Below are 21,495 nucleotides of genomic sequence, written 5' to 3' on the forward strand. Positions count from 1 at the left end.
TGAGGGTGACTCTTTAATAACCGTTACAGAAGTTGGGACTAAATAGCAATGCCACGTCTAGGCGACGGCTGCTTTTATGCCTTCCCACGTCTCCCTGACTGTGGAGAGTATGTCTTTGGCTGGAAGCATGAAGCCCCGCTGTCCTTGGGACCTGAACCAAGACGGCTGAAGTTCGAGGGCGAAAGATTTTGTGATGCCCGCCCGCTCGTACGCCCAGTCCACGCTGCTTCCGGACACTTGGTCTGAAATGGTGCAATAAACAGTATTGCAAAAAGAGGTATTAACGCTTAGCTTTATGAAGTAGACAGAAAGGCATCCTATGAACCTTAAGCCAAACCATTTTTAGTAAAAGAAAAATTGTTTGTTATGTAGTGAATAAAAAATAATTTTTCTAGAGGGCGCGTGCTTAGTACGTCAAAGGGAACCTCTCGAAGCAAGAACAATGTGGTCCAGGTACAGGTAGAGGAAAACCGTAAAAGTGGTGGAACACACAATAACGAAAAAATGTATGCTGTTAAACCACTCGTTCGTGTAAGAGGGTACTATGCGAGAAACCTGGCTGTCACAGACTATCTTGTAAAATAGTGCTCGTCTTTTTTTTTTCTTTGTAAGGAAATACCTCATGGTCAATATTACGTGGGCGAAAATCATGATTCAGAAAAAAAGAATTAATTTATTATCTGAAATATTTCCTAAGTGGCATACACTCCTGCGATATAATATCGCATTTCTGATGACAGTGTTGTGTACATATTAGACATTGCCATGCAGGCACTAAATTTTGATTCACCTAACCTAATGGAGTTTAACGTCCCAACCATACCCAGGCTATAAAAGACACAGAAGCTTAATTATGTGGAAATAATCAGCAGACGCCGCCGTTTCCCCTCTCTCTTTAAAGCTCAGCTGCTGCTAATATTTCACTTTATTTGATACTTTTGAATGTGCCAAAAATATGATACAATTTATTGCACCCTTAAACCTTCAAATGGGCTGTCATCAGCAGTGCTACTGACGGAACATTCAAAACCAAAGTATTGTAGCTACTGATGTGGTCTTCTTTATTATTGTAATAAACCCTTTCATCCCCGCGTAATGACAGGCTCACAACTGCTATTCAATACCACCCAGGTGACAGGTGGCGCGGGTTGCTGCTGTTGCGGCTACATACAAGCGGCTGTTGGTTCTCGCTCATGCATCTGCCCGCACGCCTGCGTCCCGAAACCTGATACGGGCAGCGCGCTCATGCGTGGTTTTGCGGCGGTGGGTGGCTGCTTCCGGTCGCATCCAGAAGCGCGTTCAACGTTTTTTTCCTCCTTTTTTCCTCAGCCTCCCGGTTCCTCTCTTTTTATTCTTTTTCTGTCACTGCACGCCCATTCTCCGCTCCGCTCTACTTGCGCCATTGTAACGGCAGCTGCTGATGTTCTCCTTATATATATATATATATTGTAACGTAACGTTACACAGAAGGCGTTCTGGCACTCTGACACCGAAGGACACCAACAGCCAGTCAGGGCAGCACGAAAGCGGAGCACTGTTTCGCTTCGTCGTCTTCTCCGAATCGCCGGTTCAAATCTTCGTCGCCTATGAATGGCATGTGTCATTGCCCCCCTTCTTGGCAGCATCGCCTCGATGCTGCAAATGCTGCTTGATGCGATGAGCTGACAGATGTTATGCAAGGTTGGTGTGGGATACCACAACACAAAACGGGGCACCATCAGTCTCAAGAATAGTCAGCGGGGCGATCGTGGTAGGGTTTCATCCGGACGACGTGTACAACATCAGTGAACTTGCGTCGTCTGCGGCTTGAGGAATCTTGGGTCGCGGATTCAACTTCGTAAGTAACGTCGCTGAGGCGGCGGAGGACACGATATGGGCCGAAGTACCGGCGCAGCAATTTTTCAGACAGCCCACGATGACGAACGGGCGTCCAAATCCAGACATAGTCTCCAGGCTCGTAGGCAGCGAAGCGCCGTCCCTTGTTGTAACGGTCAGCGTCTAGTTGCTGTTGTAGGTATATGCGCTGCCTTGCCAGCTGCCGTGCTTCTTCCGCACGCTGGGTAACACTAGCGATGTCCAGGTCAAGCTCATCTTCGTCGTCGGTGTATACGGGCAGCATTGTATCCAGTGGAGTGGTCACTCGACGGCCGAAGACAAGCTCGAAGGGTGTGAGCCGCATCGTCTCCTGAAGTGCCGTATTATATGCGAACGTGGCATATGGGAGGATTTTATCCCAGGTCTTATGCTCTATATCCAAGTACATAGACAGCATGTCAGCCAGAGTTCTGTTTAGCCTTTCCACCAAGCCATTAGTTCGTGGGTGGTATGCCGTGGCCCGTCTATGGCTAGTGTGTGTAAGGTTCAGTACAGCCTTAGTCAGGCGGGCCGTAAAAGCTGCCCCGCGATCGGTAATGATAACAGCCGGAGCGCCATGACGCAACACAATGTCGTGGACAAAAAACTCTGCGACTTCGGCGGCAGTTCCATTTGTGAGCGACGCGGTCTCAGCATATCGGGTCAAGTAGTCCGTCGCGACAACAATCCAACGCTTTCCATTACTTGACTTCGGGAAAGGACCAAGAAGATGCATCCCCACTTGTTGGAAAGGAGTTTTCGGTGGAGCGATCGGCTGAAGAAATCCAGCTGGTTTCACGGGTGGAGTCTTTCGGCGTTGACAATCACGGCAGGTTTTTACGTAAGATCGCACTGAAGGTAATAATTTCGGCCAATAGTATTTCTCCCGAATTCTTGCAAGCGTACGACTAACTCCCAAGTGGCCGGAGGACGGTTCGTCGTGACAAGCGCTTAAGATGTCAGGCCGTAGGTGCGTAGGCACTACGAGTAGAAATGTCTCTTTGGATCTTTCAAAATTGCGCTTGTAGAGAACTCCACTTCGTAAAGCGTATGACTGCAAGCCACGACGAAAAACAAGCGGTACTCTACCACCGTGTCCTTCCAGATAATCGATGAGCGGCGCCAGCTCCGGGTCCTTGCGTTGAAGGTCAGCCATATGTGATTGGGTAATGGCCCCAATAAGGGGAAAATCGTCGGCGTTTTCCACTGCAGTGGAGTCCAATGGCGCGCGTGACAAACAATCCGCATCTTGGTGTTTATGTCCCGACTTATACACAACAGTGACGTCATACTCTTGAAGACGGAGGCTCCAACGAGCTAAGCGTCCAGACGGGTCTTTAAGGCTTGCCAGCCAGCACAAGGAATGATGGTCGCTGACAATACGGAAGGGTCGTCCATACAAATATGGTCGAAACTTGCTGATGGCCCAGATTACCGCAAGGCACTCCTTCTCTGTTGTCGAATAGTTCGCCTCTGATCGTGAGAGTGTTCGGCTCGCGTAGGCGATAACCCGTTCTATTCCGCCTTGCCACTGAATGAGTATCGCGCCGAGACCAACGTTGCTGGCATCAGTATGTACGTCGGTTGCGGCGTCTTCATCGAAATGGGCGAGTATTGGGGGTCTGTGTAGGCGGCTTCTAAGCTCCTGGAAGGCTTGTTCTTGATCGTCTCCCCACAGGAAGGGTATGTCTTCTCTGGTTAGTGCTGTCAGTGGTTCGGCTATCTTAGAAAAATCTTGGACGAAGCGTCGGTAGTATGAACAAAGACCTAGAAATCGTCGAAGTGCCTTTTTGTCGGTGGGGCGTGGAAAATTTGACATTGCGGTAGTCTTTTCGGGATCAGGGAGAACGCCCTGTGCACTGACAACATGGCCGAGAAAGCGTAGTTCCTTGAAAGCAAAGTGGCATTTCTCAGGCTTGATCGTTAGTTGCGCGCCTTTGAGTGCTTGAAGCACGATGCGCAACCGGTCCAAGTGTTGCTCGAAAGTAGGCGAGAAAATAACGACATCATCTAAGTACACCAAGCACGACTGCCACTTCAGACCTGATAAAACCGTGTCCATCATACGTTGGAACGTGGCCGGTGCAGAGCAAAGACCAAACGGAAGCACCTTAAACTCGTATAGGCCGTCGGGCGTCACAAATGCAGTCTTCTCTCTGTCTCTCTGATCCACCTCAATTTGCCAGTATCCGCTTTTGAGGTCTAATGAGGAGAAGTACCTGGCGTCGCGTAGTCGGTCGAGGGCATCATCAATCCTGGGCAGTGGATAGACGTCCTTTTTAGTCACGTTATTTAACTTTCGGTAATCGACACAGAATCTCAAGGTGCCATCTTTCTTTTTGACAAGGACCACTGGCGATGCCCATGGGCTCGTCGAAGGCTGGATCACGTCGTCCGCAAGCATTTCATCCACTTGCATTTTAATGGCGTCACGTTCTTTAGGAGAAACCCGGTACGGGCGCTGGCATACCGGTAACGTGGTCTCATCGGTGATGATTCGGTGCTTGGCGACAGGAGTACGACCAACCTTAGAGCCTGTGGCGAAGCAGTCTGCGAAATCGCTCAGAAGAGCCGAAAGAAGATTCCTCTGATCGGGCCTCAAGTCGGGGTTAATTTTAACGGTCTGCAGAGCATGACAAGGTGCGGCCTCCTCTTTAGGGTTCGCTCCGGTGGTGCATAAATGAGGCAAGGCAGTAACATCGTGAAGGACGGCAACAGCCGTGTCCTTGGCGAGATGCCGCATCTCCTTAGCAAAATTTGTCAGGAGGACAGTAGCACAACTGTTCTGGAGTTGTACGAGTCCTCGAGCAACGGCTAATTCCTTCTCGAGTAGTAGCGGAAGGTGCCCATCCGCGATGCCCTCGTAATCGTGGAATAAGTCATGCTTTACAAGAACCAACACACTAGAACGTGCCGGAACCCTCACGTCATCGTCGACTATACGCAAAACGTTCAGACCCGGATCTTCGTTTTCAATGCGCGCCACGGCTCGTTTCGTCGAAAAGGAAACACGCGCTTCTTTCAGGTCAATGACAGCGCCGTTGGTCTGAAGGAAGTCTAGACCGAGGATCAAGTCTTTCGAACACTCAGGAAGCACGATAAATTCTCCGACATACACAAAACCACGGATGCCGACCCGCGCTGTGCACTTGCCTGCAGGTTCGATCAAGTGACTTCCCGCCGTTCGAATTTTCGGGCCGGACCAACGTGTCAAAACTTTCTTCAATTCTCGGGCGAGACCACGGCTCATTACTGAATAATCGGCACCAGTGTCGAGTAACGCGGTGACATCCACTCCATCAATCGTTACACATAAATCGGAGGTAGTATGCCGGATGCTGTCGCTACCTGACACAAGCGAAATCTCGTCGGGTCGGCCTGACGATGACGGAGGATCTTCACATTTCCCGACATCAGCGACCCTGCCTCCGAAGGCCGCTGGTATTAGTTTTCCCGACTAGGGCTGGGAGAGGAGCGGCGTCGGGAAGTATGGGGACTTGTAGAGCGGTAGCTCGTCGGGGACGTAGACCGACGCTCTTGGTAACCGGACGTTACGGGATACTGTCGCGCTGCAAGGTCGCTTGCAATCTCAGTAGGCCGTTCGTCATTCCGAGGGTGGAGTTCCTCCGAGGCGAAACCCCGCATGTTGACGCGGCGGTACGGGCACGCCCGGTAAAGGTGACTGGCTTCCCCGCAGTGATAGCACAGGGGGCGACGGTCCCGGGGCCGCCATACTTGACGGGGTCGCTGGTAGATTGGCGGAGGGGAGTAGTGAGGCCCCATGCGGCTCCATGCGAGTCCCTCCATGCCAGGACCCTGCGGCTCCATTGCTGGAGCTGCGGCGTTGATACTATGATCCGGCGGGGGAGCCCTACGTAATACGGACGCGTACGTGGGCCTCGCGTCGATCGTCTGGTGGGGAACGCGCTGCTGGGGAACGTCAGCAACTTGCTGAGCTGCCATACGCACCTCGTCCCGGACGACTTCAGCCAGTGAAGGAAAAGCTGTTGTGTTGCAAGGCATCCGGAGCGCTTGCAGTTCCTACCGCACGACAGAACGGATGAGATTTCGTAGCGCGTCCATGTCGCTGCCGATATGCACAGGAGGTGCGTCGGACCCAATGATGTTCACGTCACGGTTGTACTGACGGGCTCGGTGTTGCAGCGTTGTCTCCATGGTCGCTGCCTCGCTCAGAAACTCCGCCACAGTGCGCGGTGGACTGCGCACCAGTCCGGCGAAAAGTTCTTGTTTAACGCCCCGCATCAGGTGACGCAGTTTCTTATCTTCAGGCATTTGTGGGTCTGCACGCTTGAAAAGGCGTGTCATGTCCTCAAAGAACATACGCACGCTCTCGTTCGGGCGCTGATTGCGCGAGTGTAGCGCAGCTTCTGCTCGCTCCCGGCGGTCGGCGCTAGGAAAGGTGGCTTTGAAATCACGACAGAAGGCTGGCCAGGATGGGAAGGCAGCCTCATGGTTTTCAAACCATGTCCGTGCAGACTCTTCAAGGGCGAAGTACACGTTGTGGACCTTGCGCTCATCAGTCCACCCGTTGTAACGAGCAACTGGCTCGTAGTTCTCAAGCCAGTCCTCGGCGTCCTCGAACACGTCGCCATGAAAGGAGGGGGGTGTTCGCGGCTGATGACACAGGATGTGGGTGGGAAGCCTGCTCTCAGATGTCATTGCAGCAGGTTCGACGGCCGTCTGAGGATGCGTCGTTCTGGTAGCAGCCGGAAGGGGTCCGAATTCAGGGGGCTCTCCACGTAGGCGGCGGCCGAGGCGTTGATGTACGGGGGTAAGCTCCGTATTGGCAGGTTGATTCTGCAGGACTGGATCGACACCCAGCACCTCCACCAGATTTGTAACGTAACGTTACACAGAAGGCGTTCTGGCACTCTGACACCGAAGGACACCAACAGCCAGTCAGGGCAGCACGAAAGCGGAGCACTGTTTCGCTTCGTCGTCTTCTCCGAATCGCCGGTTCAAATCTTCGTCGCCTATGAATGGCATGTGTCAATATATATATATATATATATTGTGAGGCAGAAGAACGCACCAGCAAATTCACCTTTTTACTTCAGATAGGCCGAAGCAGCAGCCACCGACTAGCCACAGCTTAGCAACACTTCGTCTTCTTCGCACGACCCGATGACCGATGATGATTACGCTGAGATGAAGATGAAGGTCACTCACAGTGCTTACAACATTCCCCCTCCCGAACGAAAGCGACCATCCTGGTCGCAAATTAAATCTTAAGGTCGGCGGTTAAAGGGTTTCAAGCGCGACACGTGCACAATCTCGGTGCCGCGACACCGACGATCGGGAACAGGCGATGCAGGTGTGATGAGATAGTTTACAGGGGAAGTTTGTTCCAGAACCGTGTACGGGCCAATAAAACGGCTCAGAAACTTTTCACACAGGCCGGGGATGCGAGTATGTGTCCAGAGTAGCACTTCGTCTCCAGGGCGGAAAGACACTGAGCGATGAGTCGCATCATACGTGCTTTTCCTGGAAGCTTGAGTGGCTTCAGTTTGAAGGCGGGCACGATCACGGCATTGGGCGATACGAGACACGAACTGTTCGTGGGAAGGCGCGGCAGAAGGAGTAGAAGCTGTGAAGAAAGATGCTTCGAGGGAGAAGGTAGGATGGCGGGCATAAACAAGAAAAAACGGAGAGTAGGTGGTGGTTCGTTGAACGGCAGTGTTGTAGGCGAAGGTTACAAAGGGGAGTAAAGAGTCCCAGTTGTTGTGCTGAGGGTGAATGTAGGTGGATAGCATATCAGAAAGGGTGCGATGAAAGCGTTCTGTGAGGCCATTGGTCTGAGGGTGGTAAGGAGATGTAGTTTTATGCACCGTGCCTGAAGCATGAAGCACTGCGGCGAGGACGGTGGAGAGGAACGACTTGCCACGATCGCTAAGGAGGAGGCGAGGGGCGCCGTGGCGAAGAAGTATGGTGTGGAGGAAGAAGTTGGCGATTTCGGAAGCGGAGCCGGAAGGAAGTGCTGCGGTTTCAGCGTATCGGGTGAGGTGGTCAACGGCAGTAACGACCCAGCGGTTGCCAGCTGGAGTCAAGGGCAGGGGTCCATACAAGTCGATTCCGACGACTTCGAAAGGTGTGGAAGGACATGGGAGAGGTTGCAAGAGACCGGCAGGAGGCGACGTAGACCGCTTGCGTCGTTGACAAGGGATGCAAGACGCTACGTATTTTAATACTGAGGTTGAAAGGCCAGGCCAGAAGAAACGACGTTTGATGCGGTCGTAGGTTTTGTGGTACCCAAGGTGACCTGCGGTGGGGTCGTCGTGAAAGGCTTGTAGAACTTGAGGACGCAGGGAAGAAGGAATTACGGGAACCCATGTGTGGCCCAGTGGGCTGTAGTTGTGCCAAAATAATGTGCCATCCTGTAACTTGAAATTTTTGAGCCGACGACGGAGACGGGCATTTGGAGGTCTAATAACACCGCTGAGACTATCAATCAGCTTTTGACAGTAAGGGTCAGCACTCTGGTGGTGAGCAAGATTGCAGTGTATATCTGGCATGGGAGCAATAGAGGCGGCGCTCAAAGACTGCATAACTGTAGGGTTTAAATGGCTTGACTCCGTTGGGACAGGAGAGGAATGCGAGGACATGGGTTGCGACGGCAAAGCAATAGGGCAACGAGAGAGAGCGTCGGCGTCCTTGTGCTTCTTGCCCGATTTGTAAGTGACAGTAAAGTCGTACTCTTGAAGGCGGAGGATCCACCGCCCGAGACGACCGGACAGATTTTTCAAAGTGGATAACCAGCATAGGGCGTGGTGGTCAGTGACGACTGTGAAGTGACGGCCGTACAGGTAAGGACGAAACTTCTGAACAGCCCAGACGACGGCGAGACATTCTTGTTCGGTAATAGTGTAGTTTTGTTCCGCAGAAGTCAGAGTTCGGCTCGCATAGGCAACAACATTTTCTGTAGAGGTGTTTTGGCGTTGCAGAAGGACAGCGCCAATGCCATGGCTACTGGCGTCGGTGTGCAAAATTGTCGGTGCTGTATCATCAAAATGGCAGAGGACGGGACCCGAAGTCAGAGCACGCTTCAGAGTTTCAAATGCTTCTTCGCAAGCAGGAGACCAGATGAAAGGCGTGTCGTTGTGAAGAAGCGCATGTAAAGGTGAGGCAATAGAGGCGAAATTGCGGATGAATCTGCGGAAGTATGATGCCAAGCCGAGGAAACTGCGGAGATCTTTGACCCGAGTTGGACGGGGAAAGTGCAGCGCGGCAGCGATTTTTTCAGGGTCAGGCTTAATTCCTTCGCTGCTTACGAGATGGCCAAGAACTTTAATGGATTTTGATGCAAAACGGCATTTCTTCGTGTTTAGCTGTAGGCCAGCGCTGGAAAGTGCTGTCAAAACTTCATCGAGACGAGTAAGGTGATCAGGAAATGACGAAGAAAAAATGACGATGTCATCTAAGTAACAGAGACATGTTTTCCATTTGAGGCCGCGGAGAACTGTGTCAATCATACGCTCGAATGTAGCAGGAGCGTTGCAGAGTCCAAAAGGCATTACATTGAATTCGTATAAACCGTCCGGTGTTGCAAAGGCGGTCTTCTCTTTATCATCTTCATTCATGGGGATCTGCCAGTAGCCTGATCTTAAGTCAAGGCTGGAGAAAAATTGGGCACCTTGCAAACAATCGAGGGCGTCGTCAATTCGAGGGAGGGGATACACATCCTTACGAGTTATTCTGTTTAGAGCACGGTAATCTACACAAAAACGAACCGAACCGTCTTTTTTTTGCACTAGCACAACAGGCGATGACCAGGAACTAGACGATGGTCGTATGATGTTGCGTGCAAGCATGTCAGCAACATTTTCCTGAATAACTTTGCGCTCGGTTGGAGAAACACGATAAGGCCGGCGTCTAACTATGCTTGATCCGTCGGTGAGTATGCGATGCGTTGCTGCAGCGGTTTGACCCAGTGTGCCGGAATTGACGTCGAACGAGTCTGCGTGCTTGTTCAATACAGCGAGCAATGCGTCTGTCTGGTCTGTTGTCAGGTCGGTGCTGATCGTGTGGCGAAGTGCTGCACTGAGCGAGGCAGGGGATGAATCAGAGCGATCGGAGGTGGAAATGGGAAGAAGTGTGACAGGCTGGGCGGAAGCAATTGATGCAACAGTAGAGTCGCGTCGCAGAAGAATGGGCTCTGATGTGGTGTTGAATGCGGCGAGAAGAGAAGAACCGCTGGAGAAGCGAAGAAGGGACACGATGATGATAATACCTCTTGACAGGAGACGAGGGCTGGGTGTAATCAGGACGTCGCCATCGGTGACGGCGTCAGAAGTCACAGATAGAATATCTTCGTTGCCCGGATAGAGGACGTGATCGGCAAGCATAACTACACGGGAAGAAAGTGGTTCTCTATCGGCAAGAATGTTGCATTCAGTGACTTCAATAGTGGGAGGGGAACACGTAATGACTGCTGAGGCGTTTTGGAGGAAATCCCAGCCGAAGATGAGTTGATGGACACAGGAGGATAGGACAGCAAACTCAATGAAGTGCAAGATGCCATCAATGGTGACTCGGGCTGTACACACTCCACAAGGGTTAATATTCTGTCCATTTGCAGCACGTAAAGGAGGACCGGTATAAGGTGTGCGCACTTTTCGCAGTTTTAAACACAAGTCAAGTTTCATAATAGAAATAGCGGCGCCGGTATCAATTAAAGCTTCCAGTTCATGTCCCTCAAGGAATACAGTCAACATGTTTGATGGGAGCAGAGGAGGAATTGGAGCGACGACAGGCGGTGCAGTTTTACCTCCGGAAACTGCACAGGTTAGTTTTCCGTTTGGCGGGCAGAAGCTGAAGATGGAGGGCGAAGGGGCGACGAAGTCCGGCGAAAGGGTGACGGGGAGCGACGACGCGATGGCCGTGCTGTCCTAGACCGGTCAGGAGAAGTCGACGGGGAGGAAGAGGGACGGAGGTCATTATCGGTGTAGTACTGGCGAGGAGGAAGCTGGTAGGCGTCGTCACGTCGAACGTACCCATAGCTCGCACGCTCATCTCGCAGTCGTCGGCGACAAACGCGTGTTACATGGCCGCGGATTCCGCAGTAGAAACATACTGGACGAGGTGGGAGAGGCCGCCAATTACCATACACCGGTGGTCGCGGGGACAGGGCGGCGAGGCTGGGTGGGACAGGCGCGTGATGGACAGGAGGACAAGGAGGAGGAGCCGCAGTGACTTCAGCATACGTCGGAACGTAGGGAGGGGCTGGTGGTTCTGTAGCCATGGGACGATTGAGTGAAGTAAGCTCCTCCTTGATAATGCCACGCAACCCAGTAGATTGAGCAGGTGGGCGTGAGAAGGCAGGAACCGACGAAATATCATTGTGGAGCTCTTCCCGTATTATAGATCGTATGATGGTGCGCAGATCAGTTTCGGGAATTTGGCTCGGATCCCAGGTGTTGTTGAGGCGGCGCGACTGTAGATAGTCAAGTCGCTGGCAAGTGGCACGAATGTCTGCCACCGTGACGGGATTTTGGGCAGCTAGAGCTGCGTAGGCAAAAGAGCCAATTCCTTTTAAAATATGTCCGACACGTTCAGCCTCGACCATGTCATTGTTAACTCGCCGGCAAAGGGCGAGTACGTCCTCAATGTAGGATGTGTATGTCTCTCCTGGAAGCTGCACACGGGTCTCTAGCTTCTTTTGAAAAGAGGCCGGACCAGCACCAACAGTTCCAAATATCTGGCGGATCTGTGTCGTGAATTGAGGCCAGTCAGGAATGGCGTCCTCATGGTTGAGGAACCACGTCTTAGCCACGTCACTCAGGTAGAATGAGACGTTGAGTAGCTTCATAGAAGCGTCCCAACCGTTAAAAGCGCTCACCCGATCGTACTGCTGTAGCCAGTCTTCGACGTCGTCACCGCGGAGACCGGCGAAAACCGGAGGGTCGCGCTGACGTGAGGTAACTGACCAAGTTGGGTGGGTCAAATGGTGCTGAGCAAGTGCACCTTGGGACGTCAGTGGTGCAGAGGTGGCATGGGCAGCCGTGGGATGCCCATCGGTAGCTACAGGCGCCGGAACGGTGAGAGCAGGGGGATGTGACTGCGCCATGGCGGTTGATGTGCCGCCAAGAACACGACCGGAACGGAGCTCCAGGGGGTGCCGCGTTGAGGACGCTGGGATCAGGAGTCACCTCCACCACTTGTGAGGCAGAAGAACGCACCAGCAAATTCACCTTTTTACTTCAGATAGGCCGAAGCAGCAGCCACCGACTAGCCACAGCTTAGCAACACTTCGTCTTCTTCGCACGACCCGATGACCGATGATGATTACGCTGAGATGAAGATGAAGGTCACTCACAGTGCTTACAATATATATATATATATATATATATATATATATATATATATATATATATATATAATATTATTGCTGCAGCGCCTTTTGAATGAGGAATTCTATGCGGTCTCACCCTCACTCTCGAGTGAGTCGCCTGCAAATAGTCACACCACCACGTTGTCTTTCAAGCCAATGATGACGAAACTTGATTATTGTAAACCTGCCATGTGGAAGGGAATACCATTCCTGAAACTATCCACGCAGTACACATTAAAAACGAAGTAGCGTTTGTCGTAACATTGTTTTGTTCAGTAAACTCGTTTATTGAAATTCTACATATGCATGTATGTATGTATGCATGTATGTATGTATGTATGTATGTATGTATGTATGTATGTATGTATGTATGTATGTATGTATGTATGTATGTATGTATGTATGTATGTATGTATGTATGTATGTATGTATGTATGTATGTATGTATGTATGTATGTATGTATGTATGTATGTATGTATGTATGTATGTATGTATGTATGTATGTATGTATGTATGTATGTATGTATGTACGTACGTACGTACGTATGCACGTATGTATGTATGTATGTATGTATGTATGTATGTATGTATGTATGTATGTATGTATGTATGTATGTATGTATGTATGTCAGCTACTTTGGTCATCTGATGAGAAGAGAGGAGTCGCTGGAGAAAGATTTGATGTTGGGAAAGGTTGAGGGTCGCCGGAGAAAGGGTAGGCAGCGAACGCGATGGTTAGATGGCATTCTCGAGGCATTGCAGATGTAGCTATGTGATGTTAAGAAGATAGTGAGAGACCGGAAAGCGTGGCGTGACATGGTCCATAGGGTCACGAAGAGTCGGACACAACTGAACGCCTGAACTGAACTGAACTGAACTGAACTGATGTATGTATGTATGTATGTATGTATGTATGTATGTATGTATGTATGTATGTATGTATGTATGTACGTATGTATGTATGTATGTATGTATGTATGTATGTATGTATGTATGTATGTATGTACGTACGTACGTACGTACGTACGTACGTACGTATGTATGTATGTATGTATGTATGTATGTATGTATGTATGTATGTATGTATGTATGTATGTATGTATGTATGTGTGTGTATGTATGTATGTATGTATGTATGAATGTATGTATGTATCTATGTCTGTATGTATGTATGTATGTATGTATGTATGTATGTATGTATGTATGTATGTATGTATGTATGAATGTATGTATGTATGTATGTATGTATGTATGTATGTATGTACGTACGTACGTACGTATGTATGTATGTATGTATGTATGTATGTATGTATGTATGTATGTATGTATGTATGTATGTATGTATGTATGTATGTATGTATGTATGTATGTCACACCTTCATGTCAAGATTTCCCAGCAACGTTTCTATTTCAGAAATATTGCTAGCCCTTTCGGGCCTGGAACATTTTATTCTGACGATATTCCTTTTTTTTTTTGGATGCTAAAACTGCACAGTAAAAATTTGTTGGTCGCAGAGGAAGTATTTACTGATTTAGAGAAATGGTGTCAGAGTTCGAAATCGGGCGAACTTAAGGGGCCATAAAGTCATTCATTTATTTAGTTTTTGTTCCGTAATTTGTTATTTCACTGTATTTTCATTTCTACAGGCACAGAAAATTATTCCGTTTCATCCATATCCCAATGCAGCGTCGCTCAGTGTGTGTGTGCGGGGGGGGGGGGGGGGGAGGACAAAACGCGTTTGCGAGCGGACTCTACTCAAGTTGCCACAAAGAAGTGGCAAAACTTCCACGCTGCATTGCACCCAGTATCGAGAACCCGCACACGTACTGCCGGGCCGTGGTGCACAAATTTCTGTGCACGTGGAACTCTTGATTACCGGCGCTCCCTAGCAGCGTGCACATGATAACAGAGTGAAAAAAAGTGAAAAAAAAAGTTATATAAAAGCTCAGCTTGAGGAGACATTTAATATGACTCTTAGGTTCTCCGTTTACTGGTCCCCAATATTACCATTGTCATTGGTTGGCTCGATTCCAAGATTAGTGCTATGCGAACGCAAAATCTTCAATTCTTTTATTTTTAGAAGAGAACTAAATAGTTTTGTGTGATTACCTTAGGTAATATTGGAGAGGAGCAATAAATAATTTGATTATTATATGCACTTTCGCCCAAAAAGGAAGCGTAAGCATCACTCAATAGCCCCCACTGACAAACGTTGAGCCTTTCTGGATTCAAAATTGGACATGTCAAAAACGCAATCTAGTGAGGCTTCTACAAATTGAATCATGTTTAAAAGCTGGGTACAAGCGTACGAAAGCATTTAGCAGCGAATTTAAAAATATCAGCGTAAACAATGACTTATGTGATAGCAATTTACAAATTTGATTTAGTTTTGCTTTTTAGTAATACATTATCCTGCCTCACCTTCTACCGTCTCACACCGGAGAGGTCACCAGATGTGCGATAACAATAATACTGCTAGTTCCGGAAATACTGATGAATGTACCAAAATAATTATCGGTACAGTTTCTACTTTTTCACGTGCGCTAGAGTAAGCTTTCAAATGATTCGGCTTTTTTCTTCAGCAATGCTTATAAGGTGTTTGTTCACTGAAGATGTAAGCTTTCGTTCCCCGTTAAGTGTAGTCGCTAAAGGTCTGCAAACCGTCTCTATAAGACAGTTCTGTTTTACTATGTCCTACAGCGAAGGAACATCTCGTTAGACTCTTCGCCGCAGGCATTTCATAACCTCCACGAATGGAATATTGAAAGCTGGAAGAAAACGCTACTGTGCAGATATGCAGAAGCTGCCCTCAGGTGGGTAACGTTGCACGTCCGCAAAATAGATCTGAATGCTTGTTTCACGGATGTCTACAGAGACTGTGCCCTCGAAGCCAAGCCACAATGTCGTGAAAGAACCTCCTGCCAGTAACCTGCATCAAGTTACGTAAAAAAATTATTTGTTCTAGTTTGTTTCCAATTGTTAACACTGAGTACCACTTAGAAAAGCATTATATGATGTAGAAATACTGTATTACTGCAATAGAGTTTGGTGATTTTTTTCTCACTCTCATAAAATCAATCCTCTCTGCTTAACCTAGCTACAAATAAGCTGTATGTCCCTCGCCTGATAAAAGAATGGAAACCCAGGCTCTTATTTCTCTTGGTAGGTGGTTGGTGATTTGACAGGCAATAAATATCAAGAAGTATACAAAACGAAACTTCAGGATGACTTCACGTTGAATAAGAAGAATTTGTATTCTTATATATGAAACAGGACGAAGCTCTAGCTTCATAATGGTGAGACCCTCACCCATCGTAGTCAAGCGGATTGTCACATCAATGGCATCATTTTATGCACGAAACACCGTATTTAGTTAAATGCGCACTTGTATTAACTTCAGTAACTTGCTTCTCCATGTTACAGTGCAAATTGAGCTGATCTTCGTTGTTCAGAACACATTCAATGGGCCTAAATAGCAAGCCCCTATTGTAGTCTGTTTGTTGTTTAGGAGTATATATATTTCTAATACTACTAATATTATTTTGCTGCTAGCTCTTTCAGTAATCAAAATAACAATTCTTTTGCAGAGATACAGACCCTGCCTTTTTCATTATTGTCTAAATGTTTTTTTTTTTATCAGAAGCGCGATTGCCACTTGCGGCCCTTAAGAGACCCTGGTTTCCGTCTGAGTATTCTTTCCGAAATAATGTCAAACTTGGTGAGAACCCTTTTGACCGGCCTGAAAGACCAACGGAGCGTCCCACTGCAGAAGGTGTAGGGATCATTTCACACACTTACATATCGTTGTCGAAATGGGCCCAACGGTGTAAACCGTACCTCGCACTCTTCTGATAGCTTCCTTTGCTCTCAGCGATATGTTGAGCTGTAAGAAATGTAAGAAAAGAGGCTGATATTCCGCTGAACTATAAAGATGAAGGATGGGGTTTTAAAGTTAAGGTTTATTAGTTCCAAAAGTTTGACAAAAGACCCAGATATGCAGACTAGGGTTCCATGGTCACAAGGTGGTGTGGGCACCCTCGACAGATTGTTGAAGCAAATCTTATAATCACATCACTGTTAGCAGGTGGTTATGAAATAAAAATCATAATACGCCAATACCGTGACCAACAAAAAACGCCTAAAATCTCAGTAACACTGGTAACGAAATAAAAAAGACTAAACATCAAACTTTCAAAAATATTTTAAGCCTATTAATAATTGCGCGCAATGTAATGGAAATTTTCGGGTTTTATGGCAATGTTGCCCCTAAAGTTTGTTGCAAAGCAAAATATTTTCTCATAACTGTTTTGCAAGTTTGGAAATAAAAATTGTTTACTAATATTCTGGTCAAGTTGTGATTGTTTAGAAGGATAAAAATAATATGCCGGAAATATATGGTATAATTTAAAACAAGGGAAACGATTCCAAGCTTGACCTTAAACAAAAATATGAGAAATGACAGAATGTTCTGCTCATATAAAGGAACAAGCATTAAAGAATAGTGCTTCGACAGTTAACGCGAATGGCTTTATTGTATATCTAAACGATGTGCAGGCGATTAACAGCAGTGGGGTATTTTCTCTATTGACAACCCCTAATTCGCTAGACTTGTACAAAACAGTAAAGCATAACTAAGATGGTGGAATGAAAAAAAAAGGACGCGCTTTCTTCAGAGCTCCAGTGCAAATTAATTTTTGAAAAGAAGTTGTGTATGAAACCTTTAGCGGGAAAATCGAGACAAACGCCGCAATTTTATCGGGAGCTAGAATAACACATAAAAAATTGTTAGTGCAATGGCACAAGAAATACTTTTCTGGCTAATTTGAAGGTCAAACATTTGCCTTTATCAATATTAATGAGTAACTAATTATCGTACCACATTTCGGATTCGTTATGAAAGCGCTAATAAATACTCAATCTGGGCTGTCAGTGAACCTGTTAGATAGCGGAAGGTTACTGTTATCAGCTTATCAAACACAGTGACTTGGACTGAGAAAACGCGATGGTCAAGATATTATTGCCTGAAATGTGCACCTCCTAAAATATTGCCTTTAGCAACACCTTGGTTAATATTTTTAATTTAGACAGCTTTCCCATTGATGTTCATTATTTTGTTTATCTCTTTTCTTTCTACTGAGAGTGGCCTCCGAACCCAAAGGCTGCGTACCCTGTCGAAACCTTGGCGCTCGAACCCAGTTTGCAGGAAAAGTGAAATGATGTGTTCAAAAGTTAAGCATAAAGATCCCAAACAAATTTTAAAACATATCCCTTTTGTTCGTGTTCTTGAAAATAGCCTTTAAGAGGCAAGTTACAGGACCTCTAAATCCATAAAATTTTCGTGGTTTAGCTAAAAGTATTGTGTATTTCTATTGAAAGGTTTCGTGATATTAAAAAAAACTTGGTGGAGAAATTCGTCACTATGTATAGCTTGTTTAATGAAGTCCGTCAAAATTACCAGAATATGTTACGCTCTCTGCCTAGCGAAACCCAAACTGACAAGGTATCAATATATTAAATTATTTTTGCAACAAATATTTAAGCGCTGAATTGTCAATTTCTTATGTTCGCCCCTTATAGAAGATGGAATAAATATGGCTCCATAGAGATGAACTATCGGCCTATCAGACTCCTTGAACACTGGGAAAATTTTCCCAGTATCTGGGATAGCAAGGGAACTACGGTCCTCAACATGAGGCCATCAATACTAAACAGTGGTTCAGAAACCAGTCGAGAAACAAGTTTCAAGTGCCGTGAGTATACCTGATCTAGTCCCGGGCTAGTTTCCTTGAGGCTAGTGAGCATTGTAACAGCATTTTGTTAAGTGTCCTTGGCTATTATTTTGATCTTATCAAAAAACGTCTTCATTAATATTTGGAAAGAGAAACAAAAAATGTGACAGTACTAATCCTGCCCAGAGGCTCGGATTGTCAATCAAGTTTAGGCCTTAAAAACTAAGGGAGCCTTTGTGTACACCGTTGTAGACATGACAATAAACAGCCTGCTATGTTACTTTTCAGCTTTTATCTAGAGTAACGCAATAAAGATTCCTTGAAACAACTAAACAGTTTCTATTAGTTGACACAGAGGAGTTTAAAATGTACTGATAGAACATCGGTTCGTTGTTTTAGAGATCGTTCGCCTGGAACAGACTGATTTTTCTTCCTGTCGAATCTATTCCCCATCGCAGTATACCTGAACAACGGCTGAAATATTCATTATACGCTTGCAGTTTCCACGCCTTTCTTCTTCACGAGGTCACTTCCCTCCATAATAAAGTCTATTTCCAAGAAAGAGGTGACCACTCACCAATTGTGCGTACTCCGGTACGCGCGCGTCAGTGTAGGCATACGGAAACATCCACAGCAGACCGAAACTATGAAGCGAGAAGTAGAACTTCGTGCGGCCGTGTGTGTCCCTCACGGCGTCCCTGATGGCGCGAGTTTCTGGCTCCGAGAAGGGGCTGTCGCCGCAGTACGTGTCCGTGCAAGGATTTTCGCTTCCACGGACTCCTGCGTGCCATTTCATCGACATCGTGATCAGTTACCACCCTGATCAATACAATGGTTAGCAGTAGAAAAGCGAAATAAAACATGCCAAATCAAAAGAAACATCAACCTGTACCTCGTAGAGCACAGTTCACCGTAGCAAATACCAATGATCAATATGGAGGTTGCAATAACCGTCACAGAAAATGAGATATAATATTCTTAGCAAGTGAGCTGTGCTCCTTGAACAGCCGTCAAGACGTTGACGGCACGTCGTAGATTTGGCAGCATTGGTTCATATTGCGTTTAAATACAGAGTACCTGACATTGAAGATAGACTGGTAAACAATACATATTAATTGTCTTCGCAATATAATAGCAGGTAGCTTGGAACATTCGCTCGCAGGAAGGAGGCAGGGGCAATACCATTTAGGAATTTGGAGACCCGTTATGTTCGGCATTCATGCTGGAGTGCAATATTGTCTTCTCTGCGGAACTCATTTACAAATGACTGCGCATCACATACCACGTCATCTTATTATACTCACATACATGCAACTATAACACACGCACACACAGCGCAACGCTTCAATCCTCCATGAGCAGAGTGCAAAATAGCCAGTGGGAAATCTGAAGGGTAGTAATGACGCATAATAAACGCTGAATAACGCTTAATTTAGAAGATGAAGGATATAAAGCAGTTGTTTTAGTCATTGTAAGGCACGACCATTTTCTACCGACTGGCGTTCCGCCACGCGACCGTTTCTTTGGTGATTTCAGGCCTGCAGTATTCCGCTCTTTCTTCTGCACCGTAGTCAAAATCGATGCAGTAGCTATGAATTTCACATGATAACGCTTTGAATTATTTTCCCGCTCAGCCCGCAGCCACGCTTTTGCTGTCGTCTGTGTACACTACTTCTGAGAAAACGTTTTTTTTTTTTAACTACTGCGAGCATTTGATTTTAGTACTGGTCACCAAAATGACACTTCCAATGCTTCTTTCTTCCTCTCTTGCAGCCTTATAGCGAACATCACCAATTAGGCTGTATTCTGCCTGCGTTAGGGTGCGCCAGTCACTTCATCTGAGTGGCCAAGCTAACAGCAGACAAGTTTGGTTGCGCGTTATTTATCAACACCGCCGAATGAAGGTAGGTTTTTATTCCTGGCAAATCTATGGCGCCTATGAAGCTGTCGTGCCTGCGCGGTACGCATGATACATCTTTTTAAATCCTGGGCGTACGACATTGTTGTACATGTCATAGGAACAAACGGCAGCAAATGAACGCTAGCTAAAGCATACCAATTCAGTTTTCATATTGTAAATGGAGTTTAGCGTCACAAAGAGGCATTGGCTAGGGGTAAGGTAACATAGTTAAGTGCTCCGGATATTTCGACCAGCTGTGGTTCCTCAACGTGCGCTGACTTTGCATGCTATACGGGGGCATTTCGCTTCGCCTTCATCGAAGCCCGGCCCTCGCTACTGTGATGCAGCTCCCGTCTTTGGTATCAGTATTCAAGAGCTTCATCAACTGAGCCTCCCCTGGTGGGCGCAACACCGTTTATCTATTTAGACTAAGTCTCGAAAACTTATAACACGGCAGCCAGCTCTCTCGACGTTTGAATCCAGAAGATGGTGCATTTTATATGAAAGCTATTGGGGCGTATGAACGTGCTGCCTACTCATTTGGGCCAGGGTCATAACACACAATGAAATCGTGTTTATTTTTTGCGTCTCAAGCAAATACTAAAAGCGAAAATATGGTATGCTCAACCGTCTCCGTGCCGCCATCTCTCTGAAGCAGCGAAAATATTTTCAGTGCTGGTGGTCTTGCTCAAATCCCCGTGAAGGAACAATAAGAGAATGTCAGACAAACTGCTTGTGATCGAAAGCACTCGTTTTGCCTAAACAAATTTCAGTGCGAACTTGCAGGTCCGGCTACCTCTCAAACCATGGATTGAAATAAAATTCAACAACCTCATGCACAAAATACCAAGTAAAAATATACATATAAGCATTTATCACAAGCGAGTTAACGGAAGTCACACACACAAAAAAAAGTCAGTGCATTTGTGCTTATCAACGTCGATATGCTGTTCGTAACCAGCATGGGAGACTGCCCTCGGATATCTTGTCAGCGGGGAATCAGTTTGCCTCCATTGGCTGTAGTACTCTCTGGAACAGGGACGAAAACTGAGCAGTGGTGTACAGCATGCATCGGCATGCATTCGTGGAAACGTGCGTTACCGAGTGGATTGAAAACCGCTTGCACACAAACATATGCTGTATGCGCGACGCCCCATGACCCGCAGTTCCGGCAAGCGCGCCTGACACTCTGCGCTTTGTATCAGAGTCGTAGTACGCTGGCAGCTTGTGTACAAGGGTAAAATAAAATGTGGTCTATAGAAGAGAAAGCTTTTAGGATCGATAACGTGTAGTGGCTACCTGCGGCTGTTGTTGAAAAACATGTGTGCCGCGTAATCTATGCAAGGCAAAAAAAATGAAAAGACAATATTTTGGCAAGTTTATTGTTTAGTATTTATAAGATATTGATACAGGACGCGGTACTAAAGAGGTGTGTTTTTCTAAAGTACCCTGTTAAAACGCATACAGTTGTGTTATATATTACCGTGAACCATTCAAATCTCTATTCGTTGTTTTTAACAGTCGCCGGCGTGCGGCCTCATCACTGTGGTTGCAGCGCACAAATCGGTTACGTAGTGTGTTTGTGCATTCCGTTGTCGCGAGACACGGTTTTACTATCTCCTTTGCTGCAAAAGATGACCGAGATCTATATCGAAGGATTCC

At 47.0% G+C, this 21,495-nt stretch overlaps 1 protein-coding gene across 1 annotated transcript in view; it reads right to left on the reverse strand.

The window, feature by feature from the left end:
* The window catches only part of LOC146189520 (zinc carboxypeptidase-like), a 37,616-nt gene continuing 16,121 nt past the window's right edge, over positions 1–21,495 (reverse strand). Inside the window, exons 9-11 of the mRNA XM_084603279.1 lie at positions 18,511–18,713; positions 16,003–16,087; positions 1–242 (exon numbers count right to left, since the gene is read on the reverse strand). Of these exons, the coding sequence (XP_084459405.1) occupies positions 58–242; positions 16,003–16,087; positions 18,511–18,713 (473 nt within the window). The 3' untranslated portion in view covers positions 1–57. The remainder of the gene's footprint in view (positions 243–16,002; positions 16,088–18,510; positions 18,714–21,495) is intronic.

The sequence above is a fragment of the Amblyomma maculatum genome, chromosome 5 (assembly GCF_055883805.1).
Source record: "Amblyomma maculatum isolate TAMU_Amacu chromosome 5, ASM5588380v1, whole genome shotgun sequence".
Taxonomy (NCBI): domain Eukaryota; kingdom Metazoa; phylum Arthropoda; class Arachnida; order Ixodida; family Ixodidae; genus Amblyomma; species Amblyomma maculatum.